The sequence below is a fragment of the Sceloporus undulatus genome, chromosome 2 (assembly GCF_019175285.1).
Source record: "Sceloporus undulatus isolate JIND9_A2432 ecotype Alabama chromosome 2, SceUnd_v1.1, whole genome shotgun sequence".
Taxonomy (NCBI): Eukaryota; Metazoa; Chordata; class Lepidosauria; order Squamata; family Phrynosomatidae; genus Sceloporus; species Sceloporus undulatus.
This window is the reverse complement of record NC_056523.1, coordinates 40,270,867-40,289,730: the sequence shown is the minus strand read 5'-3', so window position 1 is coordinate 40,289,730 and position 18,864 is coordinate 40,270,867. Positions and strand designations below refer to the sequence as shown.

Genomic DNA, 18,864 nt, shown 5'->3' with positions numbered 1-18,864 from the left:
TAAGAATATCTCACCTCTCCCCCTTGTCTCAATTACATCTGCAGAAATGCTATTATTATCAACCCAGTTCTTAGTCACTAGTCGAACTGTGTATGCAGTTCCAGGCTCAAGCACCTCAAGAGGCTGAATCTTTGGGGTGGGATTTACAGCTTCAGAAATCTTTCCAACAGCTTTACCTAAGGAATGTACAGAGTCAAGTCAAATAAGTGAATTAGATTAGGGGCTTTGAATACAAAATTTTAACATCAGTACAGGGAAACATAATCATGTTTAGCAATTTCCTTGAGAGAATTAGTCAAGCAATTCTGAAAACATTAGCATGTCCCTTGGGGATTAGTTAGTGGGGGAAATAAGGGTGTTTTTTCTTTTAAAAGTATAATGTTCATGTTGAACAAGATCCAAGTAGCAGCATACCTACTCCTCAAGTGTACTTACTCCAGTAGATACAGTCTATTCAATGTATAAGACTAAAAGGTCTCAATGCATTCAGTTAAAACTTTACCAAATGATGTGTTATGAACTATTAGAAGCCTCCAAAATGCTATCAGGTGATTCCTTTAATCCTCAGAAACAACCTCAAATTGTATTTGAAGTATGTAGTAGAATAATGGTTAAGGTAATTTTATTCAATTCAGGGACTCTTTTCTGATTCAAAAATTTTGCATCCTTGATAAAGATGTTACATTATTCTTAAGTTTGAAAATATAGATCATTTGTTTTTCTAATACGTTTTCATTGGGTCAAGAATGCTATAAGTGTATTAAATGTCATTCATGTTCTATGGGAGAGAAATGGAAACTGAGGCTGCATCAGCACTGCAAAAATAATCCAGTTTGACACCACTTTAACTGTCATGGTTTAGCACTATGGAATTCTGAGAACTGTAGTTTGTTGTGGCACCAGAGCTCTCTGACAGAGGAGACTAAATCTCTCTCTCTCTCTCTCTCTCTCGCTCACACACACACACACAACCCTAAAATTCCTTGAATTTGATAGCATTGAGCCATGACAGTAAAAGGGGTGTCAAATTGGATTATTTCTGCAGAGTAGGGAGTTTATCACATGAACTTTAAAACCATCTCAAGCCTCCCAGCCTGCAGCTGGGATGTGGAATGGAGGCAAGGATTATCGCATGCCTAAACGTCACCCGCTATCAGCCCGGTTCCAAGCCAAGTCCCAGCCATGCTCCACCAGCACTTTTTCAAATTGGAACCTTTCCAACTTCTAAAAATTGCTGATGGAGAGCAGCTGAGAACCAGGCTGATGGTGGGTGGGAATTTAACATGCGATAATCCCTGCCTCCATCTCCCGTCCCAGCTGCAGCCCGGGAGGCTTGAGATGATTTTAAATTTCATATGATAAGCTCCTAGATGCAGCATGAGAGATGCTGAGTTGCCTATTGCTACATAAATACTAGGTATGGGATTTGTGTACACTTTCCCAAGACTTACATCCCACTCTTTAGTGTTCATTATTTCTCTCATATATATATATATATATGTCTGCACATTCTTAAGACAATTTGCATGTCTGACACTGGATTTACTATCATTAGTTTTGAAACATTAGTTTTGAAACTAGAAAGCAAGCAAGCAAACAGGAGCTTTAAGAAATTAGCAATCAGAAGACAACTGGCGGGGGGGGGGGGGGAAAATATTAAAGATGCTGTGGACACTTTAAAAGAGAAGAAAAAGAAGAAGAGGGAAGAATATGATATGTTTTTCTAAAACAACAATCCATCAATTACAATCAGTCCTTTAATTATTATACTGCCACAGAGAGTTAGCATGAATATGTTGATCGATGCATTAAACCAAAATGTGATGCAAAGGGTTTTAACATAATTAAAACTAGCTGGCAGAGTAGATTTTGCTAAATGAATTTCATGAAGTTGAAAGTACATTTTCTAATCAAACCACTAATTAAGCAGCAGGTCATTACAAGTCATATTTTAATTACTATTTTTTTCTGAATGTACAAAGCCTAAATCATCCTCTTAATCAAAATGTTGCCAAAAGGATAATAAGGCAAAAATAAATTCTGTGGTGTCAATCACGGTCATATCAAGTTACACAGAACACTGGAAAATGCAGGATTAGAAACTAGGAGGAAAAAACAGTAAGAATCTCTTGTTTGTACATTAGGTTTGGTGGGATATAATGCTTTCAGAAAGATTTGTTACATGCTAGAAATTAAGTATGACCCATTAATTGCTTTAGACATTAGGTTTAATCAGGCAATACACCACAGGGTTTTTATGTGTGGGTGTGGGTGTGATGACATCTATTATTATTGTGTTATGGAAAAATGATGGGGATGTATGAGTGAGTGCTTTATGAATATATTCAAGGACACACGCTGTCAGGTGAATGGAGCTGCCTCGGTTGCTAACCCAAAAAGCATCTTAAAGTGGTATAATGGACTACTACACCACCACAGATTACTAATAAGACTCCAGTGTAGGCTACAGTCTTATGCTACCTTAACTAAGCCCCACTGAAATCATTGGGACTTGCTTCTGAATAGACATATACATACATAGCATGCACTAAGTCTGTGATCTAAAAAACAGCCAGTAGGTGGAAACGTTATGCTTAAAATACCAAGTAAAAGCAAAAGGATTGTTTATATCCATTCCGATACCAGAACATTTTTGTCATTTCTTATTAATCCATTGAAATTTCTGTACTGTAGCCACTCTGGAAGTCTAATGTACAGACAATGACTTTTCTTCATTGTATACTTGGGGCACCATGGGACATCATGTTAAAGCCTCTCCAATAATATCCACCACTACCAGATGTTAGAGATGTAAATGTTCATATGTTTCTTTTTCACAGACATGGACAATTTATTTTACAATTTTCCTTCTTGCTATGAGGAAATAATTGAATATTGTGCATTCATCATGGATTATTTGCAGATTGGGATTCTTTGTGCAGAAAATGGCACTTACTGACAAAGAAAAGTGTTTTCTATACATAAATTGTTCTTTTCTGCATGGAAAAAATATTTTCTCCATAGGAATGTTCTTTTCTGTGAATAAAATGCTGTTTACTGTGAAAAAAGTACACATGGGTTGTTTACAAAGAATAATTTCCAAGCTGCAAAGATTGTCATCCATCCAGGGATGTCTGACAGGGATGTCTAGTGTTTTATGACACTAGATATAGTCATTTTTTCATTACCCAAAATGATTTCAAGAATTGTTTTATATCCCAATTAGAGGTCAAAGTAATTTGGAAAGGGGGTTTATTAATTTTATAAGAATGCCACATTGAGACTCAGAAATTTATCCTCTTTTAGATCTGTATCAAGCTCTGGTTTACAGGGTAATGCACAGAAGATAATCTAGCAGGAGGGGGGATCCCCATCCACCCCCAGTAAGCTAGACCTTCACTGTAACCATATACAATGCATACAAAATATAAATAGTTAATAACTGGTTATGTAGTTGTAATTACAACAAAATAAAAAATGACAGACCCTGCAAAATAAATGTGAAGACAGATTGGTAAAGCAATATTCATGGTCAGTACACTGAAAAATCACTGAAAATCTAAAACAGTTAAAGGATGAGGTTTTGTTTGTTTTGTTTTTGTTAACATACAGACAAAGCAAAGCAATAATAAAATAACCAGACCCCTAGTCTTCTTCATTTTTCTGCTGTAATGTGGGACTTCCATGAGAATTAAACACAGAACTGCAATTTTAGAAGATTTCTCTTGGGTCTGGAGATTTGTGAAAAATTTATGATATTGTGGGGAAAACAAAATAAACTTTCCCTAAAGGCAAACTGTATTAGTATTTTCTCCAGCAAAGTATGAGCATCTGCTATGCTACAAACCCATGGCAAGTTTAGCTGAGCAACAATTTGAAGCAGCAAGTTAATGTGGATATGTGATGTTTCTTAGTGCTATGTATGGGAGAGGGGAGATCAACCCAGAACCTGCTTCAATGGCTTAAAAAGGGAGTTGCTAGTTTGAAGCCCTGAAATGCCACTGTGCTGTCCCCCTGTTTTATAGGTTAAGACTTTCCTCATTTTCTCCACAGCAGCCACTTCTGACAGATTGATTTTAGGGGGAAAAAACACTATGGAGTTGTGGGACCTGAAACACTTCCCAGCTTTCTTTTTAAATGAAATGATATTATACCTTGTCCATGTCCCATATTTGTATGAGCACAAGCACCTGCACACATGATGATAGCAAGCACTAATGCAAATATGTATTTGATTTACATCCTGCCTTTCTTCTGATATGAGATCCAAAGAAGCTTACAATGCAAGTTAATGTAAAACCCATCCTTTTTGTACAGACCACAGAGGTCCATCTCCACATTCTTTTCAGGGAGAAACTATATTTCAGTCCTTTCTTTTCTTTCAGAACCAATCTACCATCTGTGATTTTAAGAGGTGAGGCAAGGGACTCCAGGAAACCTCCAATGCCTCCTTTGCGGGGTAACAGCATTCCCTCATGTCATCTCTGCAAACCTGTTGAGAACTGCAGAGAGTGTCAGGCATGCACAGATGCTTCCTTTGCCTTCCAGAACATAATAGTTGTAGTGTTGTAGGAACTGCAGAAGGCCGAGCTTGATTCAGTTACAGTCTCCCAGTGGAATTCCACAAACTTGAAGTCTGAGGGAATGACTAAGCAACAGACAGCCAAAGTGCAAGAGTTGGAAAGTGTGATGTAGATATCCACTGAACAGGCAGCAGTGGGATACCCACAGCTCAGTTAGTAGTAGTTATCTGGCACAACTTTCAAGGAGCAGAGGGATGACAGTGTCTCTTTTGAAAGCTCTGTGAGTAGTGCACCCTGGTAAGATCATTTCTTGATCAAATGGTAGAGGCATAATGAAATATCCTTCCTCCCATCTTGCTCTTTCCATTCACAGAGGGCTTGTAGAGCTTGTATGAGATTAAAAACCAAATCAAAGTGAAAAATACTCAGGATCCAAGACCTGAGATCAGCCAGTTTTTGCTCTACTTTCAGCAGGAGCTGCTTTGAATCTGGTGACACTCTGGATACTTCTGGAGAAGGAATGACTGCCTTCTTTGAGTCATTTGTATCTGCCTCCAAACTATCACTGTTAAGGCCTGTATTACAGTAGAATCAACTTTATAGTAACTCATGTGTAACCATCACTAAGGTAATCTTCTATATGTAAAAAAAAAGCCTTTGAAATTTATGAAAAGGGGGGGGGGGAAACAGAAGCCCAGATATTTTATTTCACATAAACCAAGCCACACAGCTCAGTTCATGCAACTTATTTTTAGTCTCCTGATTCCATCAAGCACCAGCCTGTCTTGGTTCTGAGATGCACTGCAGAAATAATACAGTTTGACACTGTTTTAAGACACTGTAGGTTCATGCTATGGAATACTGGGACTTGTTTCCTGTGGCACCAGAACTTTCTGACAGAGAAGGCTAAATGTCACACAATTCCCAGAATTTAATTACACTGAGACATGAGAATTAAAGCAGTGTCAAACTGCATTATTTATGATGTGACTATATTTCTGCCTCTGTTTCTTTGTTTCTTGTTTGCCAAGTTTTTATCCAACAATCTTGGCTGGGGGGGGGGGGCCAACAGCCCCCTAACACAGCTACCTTGGTATTTATTTACTGACCCCCCCCCCCCCAAAGAAAAAAAATATAGTGCTGCTTAGTTCCCATATGGTGATAAGTTACTCTCTGAGAAGGGACAACATTGTGAGGTGAGAGAAGGCAAACTTGTCTCATGCTTAAGACCAGTGTCCATGTGTCCCCCTCTCTTATCCAATATTTTTTTTACATCCCTATAAAAATTAATGCACCCATTTGTTTTTATAGAAAAAGGAAATGGGCTTCAGGATCTGGGTAAAAGGGTGAAAAGCAACCCCAGCAGAGTGACTGATGGCTCCTTAAATGAAACTTCATATTTGCTCGGATCATTTATTTGTACTCTTCCCCTCAAAACTGGAAGAACACAGTTATTTTTAAATTAATCTGAAAGGAAAGCTGGAAGGCTCTCTAGGTATTAGGCTCAAGGGGAGAAGAGCAGGCATGGAACTTTTCCGACTCACTTAGGCAAAACAGATAGGCCTGGAGTTTTTAGCAATATGGCAGAGCACTGGACTGAGAGTCCTGAGTCAGAAGCGGCAATTGCTGTCATGCTCTGTTCTAACCTTGCAAGGGCTTGAAACAAAGAAAGAAAGATGGGTAATTTTTTTACTACTGTAAAAAAAAAAAGTAAAACATTAAAAATAAATAAAGAACAATTGTGTAATTCTTTTGGTGGGAGAAAGGTGGGATATAAATCAAATAAATAAATACGCCTCCCCCAGTTCTATATTTGTGCATTCATGTGTGTGTGTGTGCATCCTCCCCCTTTCCAAAATGTAAACAAATCTCACTGCCTTTTTTTAAAATGGAGTATTTCAGTGCATTAGGGCACCTTTTCTCATCAAGGATGAGGAAAATTATGAGTACTCTTTGCATCGGTAGCCAGGATGTTAGCATGTCATGACTAGATGCACTGCAAAATGGGCTTGTAGAATCAGCTTAGATGACTTGGGTTAAGTAATCCTTGCATAAATATTCAGGATTGTAATTATGGAAGTAATACAATTTATCAGTCCTAACTATCAAACACAGAGTAGATGTTGTACAAAAATAAGAAAAATATTTATAGCCTGGAAATTTTAAGTGCATTTTGCCAGCCAGTCAGCAAAATCAGAACATCTTTTTCCTTTTTCCTACCGTGAGTCAGCCTTGGTGAGGGTCCTGGTCTTGATTTGAGGCCTAAATATGTTGTGCCACATCCAAATTAGACAACCCATTAAATACAAGAAAATATTTGATTCTTCCCTGAAAAGATTGCAACTATAAGTTATTCACACTGATGAGTTCGGGCATCTTCTGCTTATCTTGTTCCCTTTGCCAAATTGATGTGCCAATCTCACTTAATTTTACAAATTGATCTCTCACAGGCCCTTTAGACCAGGGATGGAGTTGTGAACTGGCCAAGTATTCATCCAGTAATGTTTTAGCTGAGTGAGACAGGTGTAATTGTTCTAATAGGGCTTTGGTTTTGAAATTAAACAAATCTGCTAGAGAATCACTTGCTATTATAACTGAAAGAGTGGCTAGGTCATTAAAAGTCATTTTACTCTTGGCACCAGTAGCTCCAGCAAATAAATTTCACTTCAGCAGCTAAATCAGAGTTCAATGTAAATATATGACCACAGCCCAAGACTGTTTTATCTGTTGTTGCTGTCATTTGTTTTGTTTTTTTAAAAAACTTTACAAACTCTGGAATTTTTAATGCTATTTTTAAAAATATATATCACATCCTTTCTAAGCCTAAGAGACAGTGGGATGAACTCTTCAAAGTGGTGACATTTCCTTCACACACTGAGCAAACGGAAAGCAAATCCATGTCTTCAGAGAATTATCACAAAAAGCAATTTTGCAAATACTTCAGGGACAAAATGGTAGAGCTGCAATATCCTGAGCACGATATCAAATCCATACCACTTTCTGAAGCCTTAAATGTCAGTGATGTGGGGCTTAGCACTGTTTTCTTGCTTATGATGAGTGTCTAGGACTTAGATTTTTAAAAAGAGAGAGCAAAAGAGAAATATACCACATTTCCTCTCCATAAATCCTGTATGTTTTGATTTCAGAACGGAACTTGTAGAATTGTTTTAACTTACTGCCTTCTGCTATTGTTATTCCTTCTTCTGTGATTGGTTTTCCACAGCCTTCTATTGTACAGGCCCTTGCATAGAACTTATATTTAGTGCTGATGCTCAGATTGGAAAGCCTGAAGCTGAATGTTGAAGGATTAGTAATATTGATTTCATGCAAGGGTCCAATGTTATCAGTTTCATTAACTGAAAAGAGAAGAAAAAAGCAAAGGATAGTTTTCAGTCAGACACTGACAAGAGACAAACTTTAAAAAAAGATATTTCAGGTAAAAGAATGCAGAGTCATGAATATAAAATTAAGACTTAATATGTATTTATTATTTATTTACGGTATTTATACCCCGCCCTTCAGCCCTAAAGGCTCTCAGAGTGGCTTGCAATTATTATTATTATTATTATTATTATTATTATTATTATTATTATTTAGATGGTTCCCTGCCCAATTAAGACTAAACTTGCTATTCCCAGTTGCCAAAATGCATTATTTTCATGTCCTCCTGGCTAATATCTATGAAATAATAAACATTTCACGTAGTTTTTGTTATTATCAGAATGGGAGCATCAGTAAAAATGTGATCCAGAAAAGATTATTTGCAAAAATGTAGCATTGTAAAATTTGTTTTCTGAAGGTTAAAATGTAGCATTTTCACATTATTTAAACTTAAGGAGCCTTGAACCACTACCAAGAGAAAAAAAAGGGGGGGGAGGTGCATGTGTGTGGGGGATCAGTACAACCACTGATGAAGTTGAACATAAAAATATCCAGTTTTTAAATGTCGAAATAATTGTGGAGAAATATTTATTCTATTTATACTATAGTGAACATTAAGGTCACAACTGGTTAAAAAATCCCAAAGAAATTAAGGTTTACCTGCTTCATCACAATATAAAGCTTTGTTAGGGATACAGATGGTAATCAATCCATGCATATTTGGCCTTTTTAGTATGCATCCACTTATTCAACTTTTGCAGTATAGAAATAGATGCAGCCATGAATAACAATCTGATGAGAATATGTCAGAACCAAAAATGTTGCATGTAGATCTGAGAACTGTTGGTTAAAATGTATTGACTGCCTTGAATGAATCACCATTTCAAAGAATCAGTCCCCTACCTCTTAAAAAAATAATATCAACTCTACTCAAATAATAGGGAAGTGGGAAAGCAAGGAGTCTCTTCATAAAATATGCAAAGTCAGGCCCTAATCTTTCAAAAGGCATAGCTAAGTGGGCTGGTGCAGACCATGAAGTGTAGACTATTTGTATACTTACTCATCTGGTATTGCAAAATGTATCCGGTGATAATGCCATTTGGTTTCTTAGGTGGTCCCCATGACAGTGTCACTGAGTCTTTATCAAAGTTTAATATCTTTAGGAAGTGTGGCTTTTCAGGCACTGTAAAACATAAAAAAGTATTACATTTCCTTTATATTCATTCATTCTGTTCAACTGAGTAAGAAATTGGCTTCAAACAACCATGCCATAATACACACACACACTGTACCACTCTGAAAACACTAGATCAAGTCCATGATCTGCATTCTCAAACTTTTGGATGCTTCCACTTGTAAGAACTATGGAAAGTGTGAGAGAGGTTTGTGTTTTCTGGTTGTATATCAGCAATGAGTGAATGAAACTGCACAACATCCACCTCACCACACCAAGTCCAGCTGTTCATGCCCATGCATCTGCTCTAGGGTTCAGATGTCTTCTTCTTCAGGAATCGGTGTGTGTGTGTGTGTGTGTGTGTGTGTGTGTGTGTAAGGCATTTAATTCATGGTTCTTGGTCTCTCCCCATCCTCACCTCCTTCATTTTAGAATGTCTGAATTTTTAAACAGACTTTGAAGATATACCATGGGTTATCTAGTCCACCCTTTAAAGATGCATGCCCATTCGATTTAGGCAAGGAGAATAATATGACTACATTTCATATATTTGACATGGTAATCATTGCGTGTAATACCAGGGAATGCACAAATGCAGCAATTATTTATGAAAAGCTGATAATCATGCATATGTATTTGTTGGTCCAGCTGCTCAAAAAACAAAAGACCCACAAAAACAAAAACCCAGAACTATAAACAAACATTTGGGCATTAAATCAATCTGAATACATGAAATGGATAGTTTGGATTGTGAGAATGCCCAGGCATAGGGAAATAACTAGCACATGATACACATCTGAGTTAGATAAATACAGTTAGGAATGTTAACTACTCATTCCCTTCAAGTCCTGTCTTTCTCCTTCTTTACCTCCCTCTGGGGTTTGGAATTCATATGTGAGACTTTCCGGCCCAGTCCCTTTGGAGTTATAAGCAGAAACGGTTAAGCGGTATTCACTGAATGGGTCTAGACCAGGAATCATTCCATCATGCCGATCTGCATTAAACAGCAAGGATCTTTTGTCCAGGCGATGACTTTTTTCACCCAAGCGACTTCGTATTTTCCACCAGCTGACCTATAACAGGAAAGAGCAATTGAACTTCTTGAGGCATGACACAACTATGACCCATACATATCTTACAAAGTTACATGCATGGGGACTCAAGCTACAGAATAATGGAGTATAATACTGGAGAATAATCCAAATGATAAAAACCTTATAGCCTTTGAGGTGTCCACGGACTCTGTCCTTTGGAATTGTAGACCAGATGGCTTTGGCCAGAGTTCCATTGATGACTTGCACAATTACATCAGATGGAGCTGCTTCTGGAACTGGAACAAGCACAGGGAGACAGGATTTGTATTTGTTACTGCATTTTGCAAAGTTTTGAAGTAATATTTACATGCATAAAGGGTTTTTAACATAATAAAATAAACTCCTATACATCTGTCAGTGTAGTAGAAGGTGTTATCAAATTGTGAAAATAAGACAAGGATAATTATGATGCAAGGTGGAGATCCCTTTATCTGACCTGCCTATCTCTTAACAGGCTAGCTCTGAGGAGTGGAGGGGGGTTTGAGGTCCATGGAGCCAAAACATATAGAAGATGTGGCTTCAGCAATTGCCTGTGCTGTAGTACTGTGGCTTTGCAGACCCTCACCTCCAGAAACCAGACATTTGAAAAATAGGGAACTTGGAATTGGCAACTATCTCCTCTTATGACCATTGCCTCCCTGTGTGAATATAGAGGAACTCTGGTAATGGACCATGTAACCACAAGTGACATGCCCTAGTTAGCAGTGATGTGTGTCTTCGAAGACCATTTTCAGAAAGCAACAAGGTTTAATAACCTAGATACACTCTATAAAACTACTGTGTCATGCTGGCAAACTCTTCTATTCCGGATATATCATGTCCTTCACACCTCAAGTATTTTTCTTATTCAAAACTGTTCTCATCGTTGAATACCATTTCACATTTGATCCCTGAGGTGCTAATCTGAGGTTAAAATAACACTGGTTTATTTATAAACCAGCCACTTCTCTGTTCCATTAAATCCCTCCAGCAAGCAAACTGTTCATAGCATTTGAATGTTACTAAGCCTCTATCTGTGCTTTCTGATTGGGTAGTCAAGGCTAAATCCAGATACACATTGATCTAGAAATAGATTCAACTGATCTTGGGGTTTTATTTCTCTTTTTCTGAATAAACATGGATTTTAAAAACTAGAGATGGAGACTGCAACTAAAAGTTTTCATGTGTGGAGTGCTTCTAGTCAGGGTTCCAACAAGTTAACATATTATGTTCACTGCAAGGAGGGCCCATACCTCTATGATATAGGCTTGCTGGTTTGAGTATATAGCTAACAGACAAGCAAAAAGATGTCCTGTAAAGTTAACCAAGGCAGAACCAGTAGCACAACTGGAAGGATGCAGGGGGTGCAGACCACACCAGGTGACACCCCAGAAGGCCAACTTCCCGCCCCCTGCCAGCACTGCTCCGCCCCTCATGGGAGCTCTTCGGGGCCTTGACAGGTCTCCTCAGCCCCATGCGGGCACTGCTTGGGGATGCCCAGGGAGTCTAGGGCTGCACAGGATCTCCCCAGCCCCATGCAGGCACCCCTTGGCCTTGCCTGGGGGCTTTAGGAACCATGCTGGGTTTCCCTAGCCACATGCGGGTGTGCTTAGGGCCGCCCGGGAGCTCTAGGGGCTGTGCTGGGTCTTTCCAGCCCTGTGTGGGCACTGCGTGGGGCTGCAGGGCCAGCCCTCTGGCACACTGGAATGCTCCCCACCCCAGAAACAATGTCAGAAGTCTAGGACCAAAAGTCCCGCCTCCTGGAAGCCCTGCCCCCACATTGAGTGTCACCAAAGATAGGTATGCAACCAGAAAGAACTACATGACTTCCGTCTTCTCCCAACTGACTTTTGATTGCTTCATTCCCAAAAGGGTGAAGGCCTGCCTGATGAACAGCTATAAAAAACAGGAGGAGCCACTAAGAAGGGGGGAGTGTCAAGACCTGCTGAGAGCAGTTAGAACAGCTAGAAGTGCAGATAAGAATTTAGCCTCTATAGGATTCAGATTCCTATGTAAGGGAGGAAAGATTTGAAAAGGACAAAGGAAGTCCAGTGATATTAGAGGAGTGTGTTCTGTGGAAAACAAGTCAATTTGTAATAACTGAGGATAGTAACAACAAGCCTTGAGAACCAATTACAGTGGGTCCTTGTTATCCACTGGAGTTTGGTTCCAGGACCCTCCATGGATAACAGAATCCATGGAAGCGCAAGTCCCACTAAATAGAATAGCATAGCAAAATGGTGTCCCTTATATAAAATGGAAAATCAAGGTTTGCTATTTGGAATTTACACTTTGTTCTGGCTGCATAAGAACAGACAATCAGGGAATATGTTTAACATTAGGGCATTGGTTATTTCTTCAGGAATATGCCAATTACTGCAGTACAGACAGCAGAGGCTCCACCTCATATGGACTGCCTATTAGTGTGTACCAGAAGGACAGTCCATTTCTGTCAGAATACCTTTCATGCCACTGTAACAAGGGAGTAAAGAGAGGGTGCAGTTTGGAAGAGTACAAAATATGTCACAAAGCTTTTGGCTTTGCCATATTTCTCTACAATCTAGAACAGATTTCACTTGACTCCTAAAGTATAATTGCTATTCATCTTTAACATTTATTTAATGCCAGCAGAGTGCTATTGTTGTGAGAACTAGGTTTGTTTTCTTTTGTGAAAACTCTGATGATTAAATTCTAAGATCTTCTTGAGGACTACAAAAAATTGCCTCTCAAATGTAGTGCCCCACTGAGGGTCTTCCACAACCCTTTGTTGGGAAAGCCTATTGTAAAGATCCTGCCAAGTTGCTTCTCTGCATGCCTGTAAATATAGTATATATAATTTTAAATAATTTCGTAAGTTTGTTGCTGCCATTGTTGCCATCTCTCACTTTTAAATGCAAATGTATTGCACATAATCCATTCAGATCAAGGACTTTCCAGTCTTCCATTCTAAATAGCTACAGAGGGAGGTTTCCCCTTTTTGTAATTATAATCTTTAAATCCTTAAAAGCTGTTTTGGGGGTATCTGTCACCTTATTATTATATTAACTGTGCTGCTTGAAGATAAATGTGATTTCCAGCACTGCAACAGGGGCTTATATTATCTTCTCCCGCCCTCCCTCCTTGTGTGTTTGTGTGCATATCCATCTCTAAACATGATAAGAGAAGCAAAAACTGCAGTGTAGCAGCAGACAGGATTTTGGAAAAACTCTTACTCACTATTCACAGCAGGGGAGCAACAGCTTTCAGAGTTCCATTTTTTACCGAAGAAACAATTGCTTTGTATTATGACTATATACTTGCAGTTATTTTATTAGGGTTATGACTTCCTGCACACTTATATTAAAATCCACCACTGTAGTTTATGGCAGTGGAGGTTTTAATGGGAGAGCAGGAAGGAAGAAGTAGCTATCATAGAATAATACAATAATATAGCACATAATTCTGGAATGTTGAAATAGCAAAGGGATACTTTGTGCAATAAAAGTGTGAATAGAATAATACGGATGGGAGATGGCAGTCAGATTTTGAAAACACACATGCACACAAACACATATATAGTAATCCCCCAAGGCTTAGCTAGGCAGGATGTGGAAGTTAATGTACAATTGTAATTTAGAAGGGAGTTGCCATTTAGATATAAACACCATCTCGTTTTGTACTGTCCTTCCAAAGTTGTTTGCTTATCTATGAATACCAGCACATACTACCAGTGCAACTATTTTACTGAGAAGTAATGGGGTCAGGGGATAGGAAGGTGTGAGCTAGGAGAATGGGAGAGGATGAAGTAGTTAGTGATAAAACTAGAAATGAGTAGCAACTATAGGCCTGAATCCTATTGGTTAGTGCCACCTAGAGTAGACCTACTGATTCAAATCCAATTGATTCAATGGGTGTACTGTAGATGGGACTAACCAATAGGATTCAGGCCACAATCCATTCACAACAGGGGATGAATACTCTGTGAAAACTGATAAGGATATATTGACCCAGGCCTATGGTCTTCACACGAAAGTTTGCTGGTGGGGTGATAGGAAATGTTATAATGAGGTGACATTGTCAAAAAATACCATGCAAATTTACTCTTTTTCTGAAAAAATCTCTCAAACAGATTTATTTACACCAGCAACTTGTGGAGTCTCAGTAAAATGGCATTAAAATGGGCTTTTTTTCAAGCAGAAGTAAGGCAAATGATTGGTCAGGCTTTGTTGTTGTTTTAAAAATGTGGTTTACATAACTGCTGTAACTCACTATCTGATAGGGGATGCGAAAACATTTGTACTTTCAGATATTTTAACTCACTGCCATTTAAAAAGTCTAATTCCCAGCTAGGCAATGGAAGCAGTCATCTTCCTTCCCTCCTTCCCCAGAACATGTAAACCACATCACTCCATCATATGGCACTTGTGTCTTGAACTGTCAGTCTGCTGACCTTGCAAACATCAGAGTCAGCGTCTTAACCACTAAGCCACCCCTTCTTTAAAAAATGAAAATACCTTGACACACACATGCGCGCGTGCACACACACACACACACACATACACACTGAACATAAGGGATTTTGATGAAGTGAAAATATCCTACATATTCATGATGTCCACAAACAGTCCTCTGAAAGTGTATGGGACTGTAGGGGAAGTCTCTTATTCTGGTTTCCATTTACTTGTTAACCTTTAAGTTATGATCTTGCAAACTGTGCACATGACATACAAATATTTTCCCATTACTTACGGTCTTCACTTGAATAGCCAGTTATTACATTGGGTTCAGGGCCAGAACCAAAGTTATTCACTGCTTGAACTTTGATATCATAAGGTACAAATGTGGGAGTGTTTTGCAGCACCAAGAAATGCTTTTGCACTGTTTCTTCTTCCCATTCAGCAACATCCTGCTGCCTCCAGTTCACTTTGTATTCCAGCCCTGGTCCATTGTGCTCCATGGGCTTTAATGGCTGCAAATGAATATAAAAAATGAACCAGGCGTTATTGTTGCAATGAAAAAAACCTAAACCAATCAAAATGATGTATTTAGAGAGAAAACACTGTAACAAATAATCTGTTGTAATTTTTCAAGGGAGTAAAAAAATTACTTATACCACAAAGATGATTTTAAGATAACCAAGGGAAAGAATATGGTGGCTTTTAAAAAGGATTCATGAGAGGAAACAGATGGATTGAAAGCATGTAGATTACTAAATCATGTGCTTTTATGTTGGAGACATTATTCTTCAATTTGTAGTAAGTCTGCTTTTGGTTTTCTTTCAAAAATCAGTTCACATGAATGTCTGTTATCTTTATTGTGGTGAAAGTATGGCAGGTTTTTTTAATGTTCCACCACAGATTTGGCCATTAAACCATAAAACCACCCTGTAGAGTATTAAACATTAAGCACCATTGACAACAAAACATGCTCAACTAAATGGATAATGGATGACTAAATGGATAACGGATCACACTATTTTTATGACTAGTTGGAGACATTCCTCCAGCTACGACTGGTTTAAACAGCACTAACAGGCATCAACATGTTTCTGCCTTTCTTTTTCTTCATCTGCCTTTCTCTTTCTTCTTCTTTTCCCTCCCTCTGTTTTCTCAAAACTGATTTTGTAAGATCCTTTGGGGCAAAGACTTGTGCTTTTGTTTACTTCTCAACTGTCTTGTGTAATCATGTTCTCATATAAATAATTATAGCTGCTACTACTGTGATTTTATTGCAGGAAACAACATTAATTTACACATGTACACACAGAGATAATGAGTCTGGGCCAGTTTGTTTAGTTGTTACAGGGCTCTTCCAAACTAATGCAAAGAAGTGAGAGCTCTCACAGCAAATACTGACAGATGGTGCCTCTTGGTGCTGCATTCACATGTGGTCTGTAGAAGACAGCAGGGAGTGGTCTGAGGCATAGAGGATGAAAGAGGCTGTATGACATAGTAGACAATTAGCCAATCATCAGATTTCTTCAGTGTCTTTCCTAACAATTGGTTCTGGTGATCTGGATACGCATGCCTATTTTTAATTTTTTTTATTTATTTAAAGGAATTCCAATATGAATCATATGTATTGAACTATGCAAGTCATTTGGGATTTGTGTGTGTGTGCGTGTGTGTGAGATGTATCTTAGTGTGTTTGTTTTAACTTCACATTTTGAGTGGGAATAAAATGTTGCCGCTGGAGCTTGGAATTGTCACTGAATGTTCCAGGATAACATAAATGTTGACTGTTTTTGTTTTTGTTGTTATTTGTTTTTTAAAAAGACATCTCAAGCAACAAAAACAGCAACCAACCAAACAGCAACATTTACTTTGTCTGGAGACCTCCACAGTTAGCTTAATGGTTATAATTTACAGTTGTTCTTTTTTTTTTTTTAAAGCACAATGGTAAACTGTTACAGCACAAAATATCCAGTTGCTGCAAAGGAAATCTGAATTAAAGAACAATTTTATGACAGAAAACGATTGAAAATTATGGTACTGAAACTACACGTTTAAATTGCCAGGAAGTGAAAGAAGAGAAGGAAATATTACAGGTTAACTCAGGTTTATTTCCATCCAAGAAGTGTTAGATTTAGCGAGACATTTGCCTTTAAAACTATTGGATGTGTGTGTTGTAAGGAATACAAAATGCAGTATGTTTTCCTCCTTCCTTCGTTAACTTGTGTTTTAGTTCATCTGACCATCATGATTAGACCTAAACATAATGTTCCTCTTCATATATTAAACAAGTAATAACTGGCAAGAAAAAAAGGTGGGGGAGGGGGAGGAAAAATGTACATGACATTGTTGCAGGAATAAAAATTAAAAGTGAACGAAAAATTCAGAATCCTCTCTGTTGGTATCAATATATTGTAGTTTCCAAGATGAGCTCAAAAATACCAGTCCAGGGTGATGCAAATCTGCACAAAAGAAAGTTCCACTGTGCTCAGTAGATCTTATTTCAAAGGTATGTGTCTGCAGAATCACAATAATTTTGAGCATAACTTTTTTAAAGGTATTACCTCCCAAGTCATATTCATCTCATGTGGTTTAGATGTTTCAACTCTGATGTTTTCTGGATTCTTGTCTGGAGCTATGCACCAATAAAACAACAACAACAACAACAACAACATGTGAGTCTTTTAATTAACCAATTTTAGTTATTTTCTTTCCATATCCTTCACTTTACTTCATAACTCCCCAAATTATTTGTATTTCTTTGTAATGTCAGTTGTGCAGCACTTAAAAGCAGAAGATAAACCATGTTCACAATATAAAGTTATAAGCTAAAAACAGTGAATTATGTTGATCCATCAGATCCTGACCTACAGCTCTCACCCAGTGTGGGAAATGGCAAAGAAATCTGGGAGTTGTAGTCAAAAAATCTACAGAGCCAAATATTCCCTTTTCCTACCTGATTTATAGTACGCAATAATACTTGTTTTATGATATGCAGTGATAACCACAAATGACTCCTTGTAGTGCTGAGTTTAGAGGTATTTTGAGATGGAAGAATTACTTTATGACAAATATCAGTAGATAAATCCAGTCCAGAACAACCTTGGATAAAATGATTGAGTAATGTATAAAAGGTTCAATGAACAAAAACATGCAAATGGTATGGTTCCAATCACTGTGGTGACAATGATTGGGCAGAAGCTAAATGGTAGTTCCACAGAGTACCAGATGTTAATGGTATTAGTTTAAAGAAATTGCCCTATGGGACAAGGAAAACAGAAGGTATATCGTTAGAATGAGGCACAGAACTGGAAAGCTGGGGACACACAGAGACAGCATTTTAAAATGTTAGGAGAATATAAATGAACAAGACTTGCATAGCAGCTGTTTGATAAAAATATTTTCAGGAGCCACTTAACTCATGTTATATCAAGGGAAATTGGTTGTGAATAGAAATTTCTCCTAAGTCCTGTGCTAATACAAGATAGATTATAAATCTTATTAAATGTCCTATGCAGAAATTATTTCTACACAAAATAGGGCCCCATTCCCACTGGCTTATAAAGTGGATCAAGATGTGGATTAATGGGGCATCGTTCCCATTTGAGCGCACATTCGATCCTTATTGCGTTGATTTCATTCCCATTGGAATTCGGATCTGATCTCCATGTAATCGATTTTTCCTGAGAAAACCCGAATCAGAGGTGGATAATTCGGGTTAATTTGACTGTACTGTTTTGGAGGTTTTTCCTGCACCTCCCAAGTCTGATTCAGGGCAAATGAATGGGAACGATAAGGGTGTCTGGTTCGGGAACTTGGGGATGGGAGGAGCAGTGCTCAAGGGGCTGGCTTGGGGGAGTCACCAGCTTTGTTCTCTTTCCTGCATTACCGGTGCCATTTCCCCCTGTTCGCATAGCCTTTCCCCTGGTGGAGTGGGAAGCAGGGTAAGGTGATTGCATGCATAGACAAATTTATTTTTTTTTAAATTAAGCTTTCGATCACCTAGGCACTCTGTCGGGTGTCCAAACATAGCAAATTGCTACATTGACCTCTAAATGCAGTAAACACATTATGCCCCCCTGCAAACTCCCCCCTGCTCCACATGCATAGATCAACGTGTGAGGAGACCCATTGAACACCATTTTTAACAAATATTATTTATTTTATACATGCCTGCTCGATTGCCCCCCAGACAGCCCAGGGAGCAATGGGGGGGCAAAGGGACTTGGGGGGATGGAGGCTCCTTTCCCCTTTCCCAGAGGCACTCTGGGAAGACACAGGAG

The 18,864-nt window shown here is 38.4% G+C and overlaps 1 protein-coding gene across 5 annotated transcripts in view; it reads right to left on the bottom strand.

Moving 5' to 3' along the window:
* Positions 1-18,864, bottom strand: part of CHL1 (cell adhesion molecule L1 like) — a 313,645-nt gene that overhangs the window by 12,312 nt on the left and 282,469 nt on the right. For 4 of the 5 annotated variants that reach the window (XM_042452045.1, XM_042452044.1, XM_042452046.1 and 1 more), the window contains 7 exons: positions 17,146-17,216; positions 14,880-15,099; positions 10,293-10,408; positions 9,947-10,151; positions 8,965-9,087; positions 7,700-7,879; positions 15-176 (listed from right to left, as the gene is read on the bottom strand). In XM_042452045.1, coding sequence (XP_042307979.1) covers positions 15-176; positions 7,700-7,879; positions 8,965-9,087; positions 9,947-10,151; positions 10,293-10,408; positions 14,880-15,099; positions 17,146-17,216 — 1,077 coding nt within the window. The remainder of the gene's footprint in view (positions 1-14; positions 177-7,699; positions 7,880-8,964; positions 9,088-9,946; positions 10,152-10,292; positions 10,409-14,879; positions 15,100-17,145; positions 17,217-18,864) is intronic. The other variant, XM_042452047.1, reaches the window with a different exon arrangement.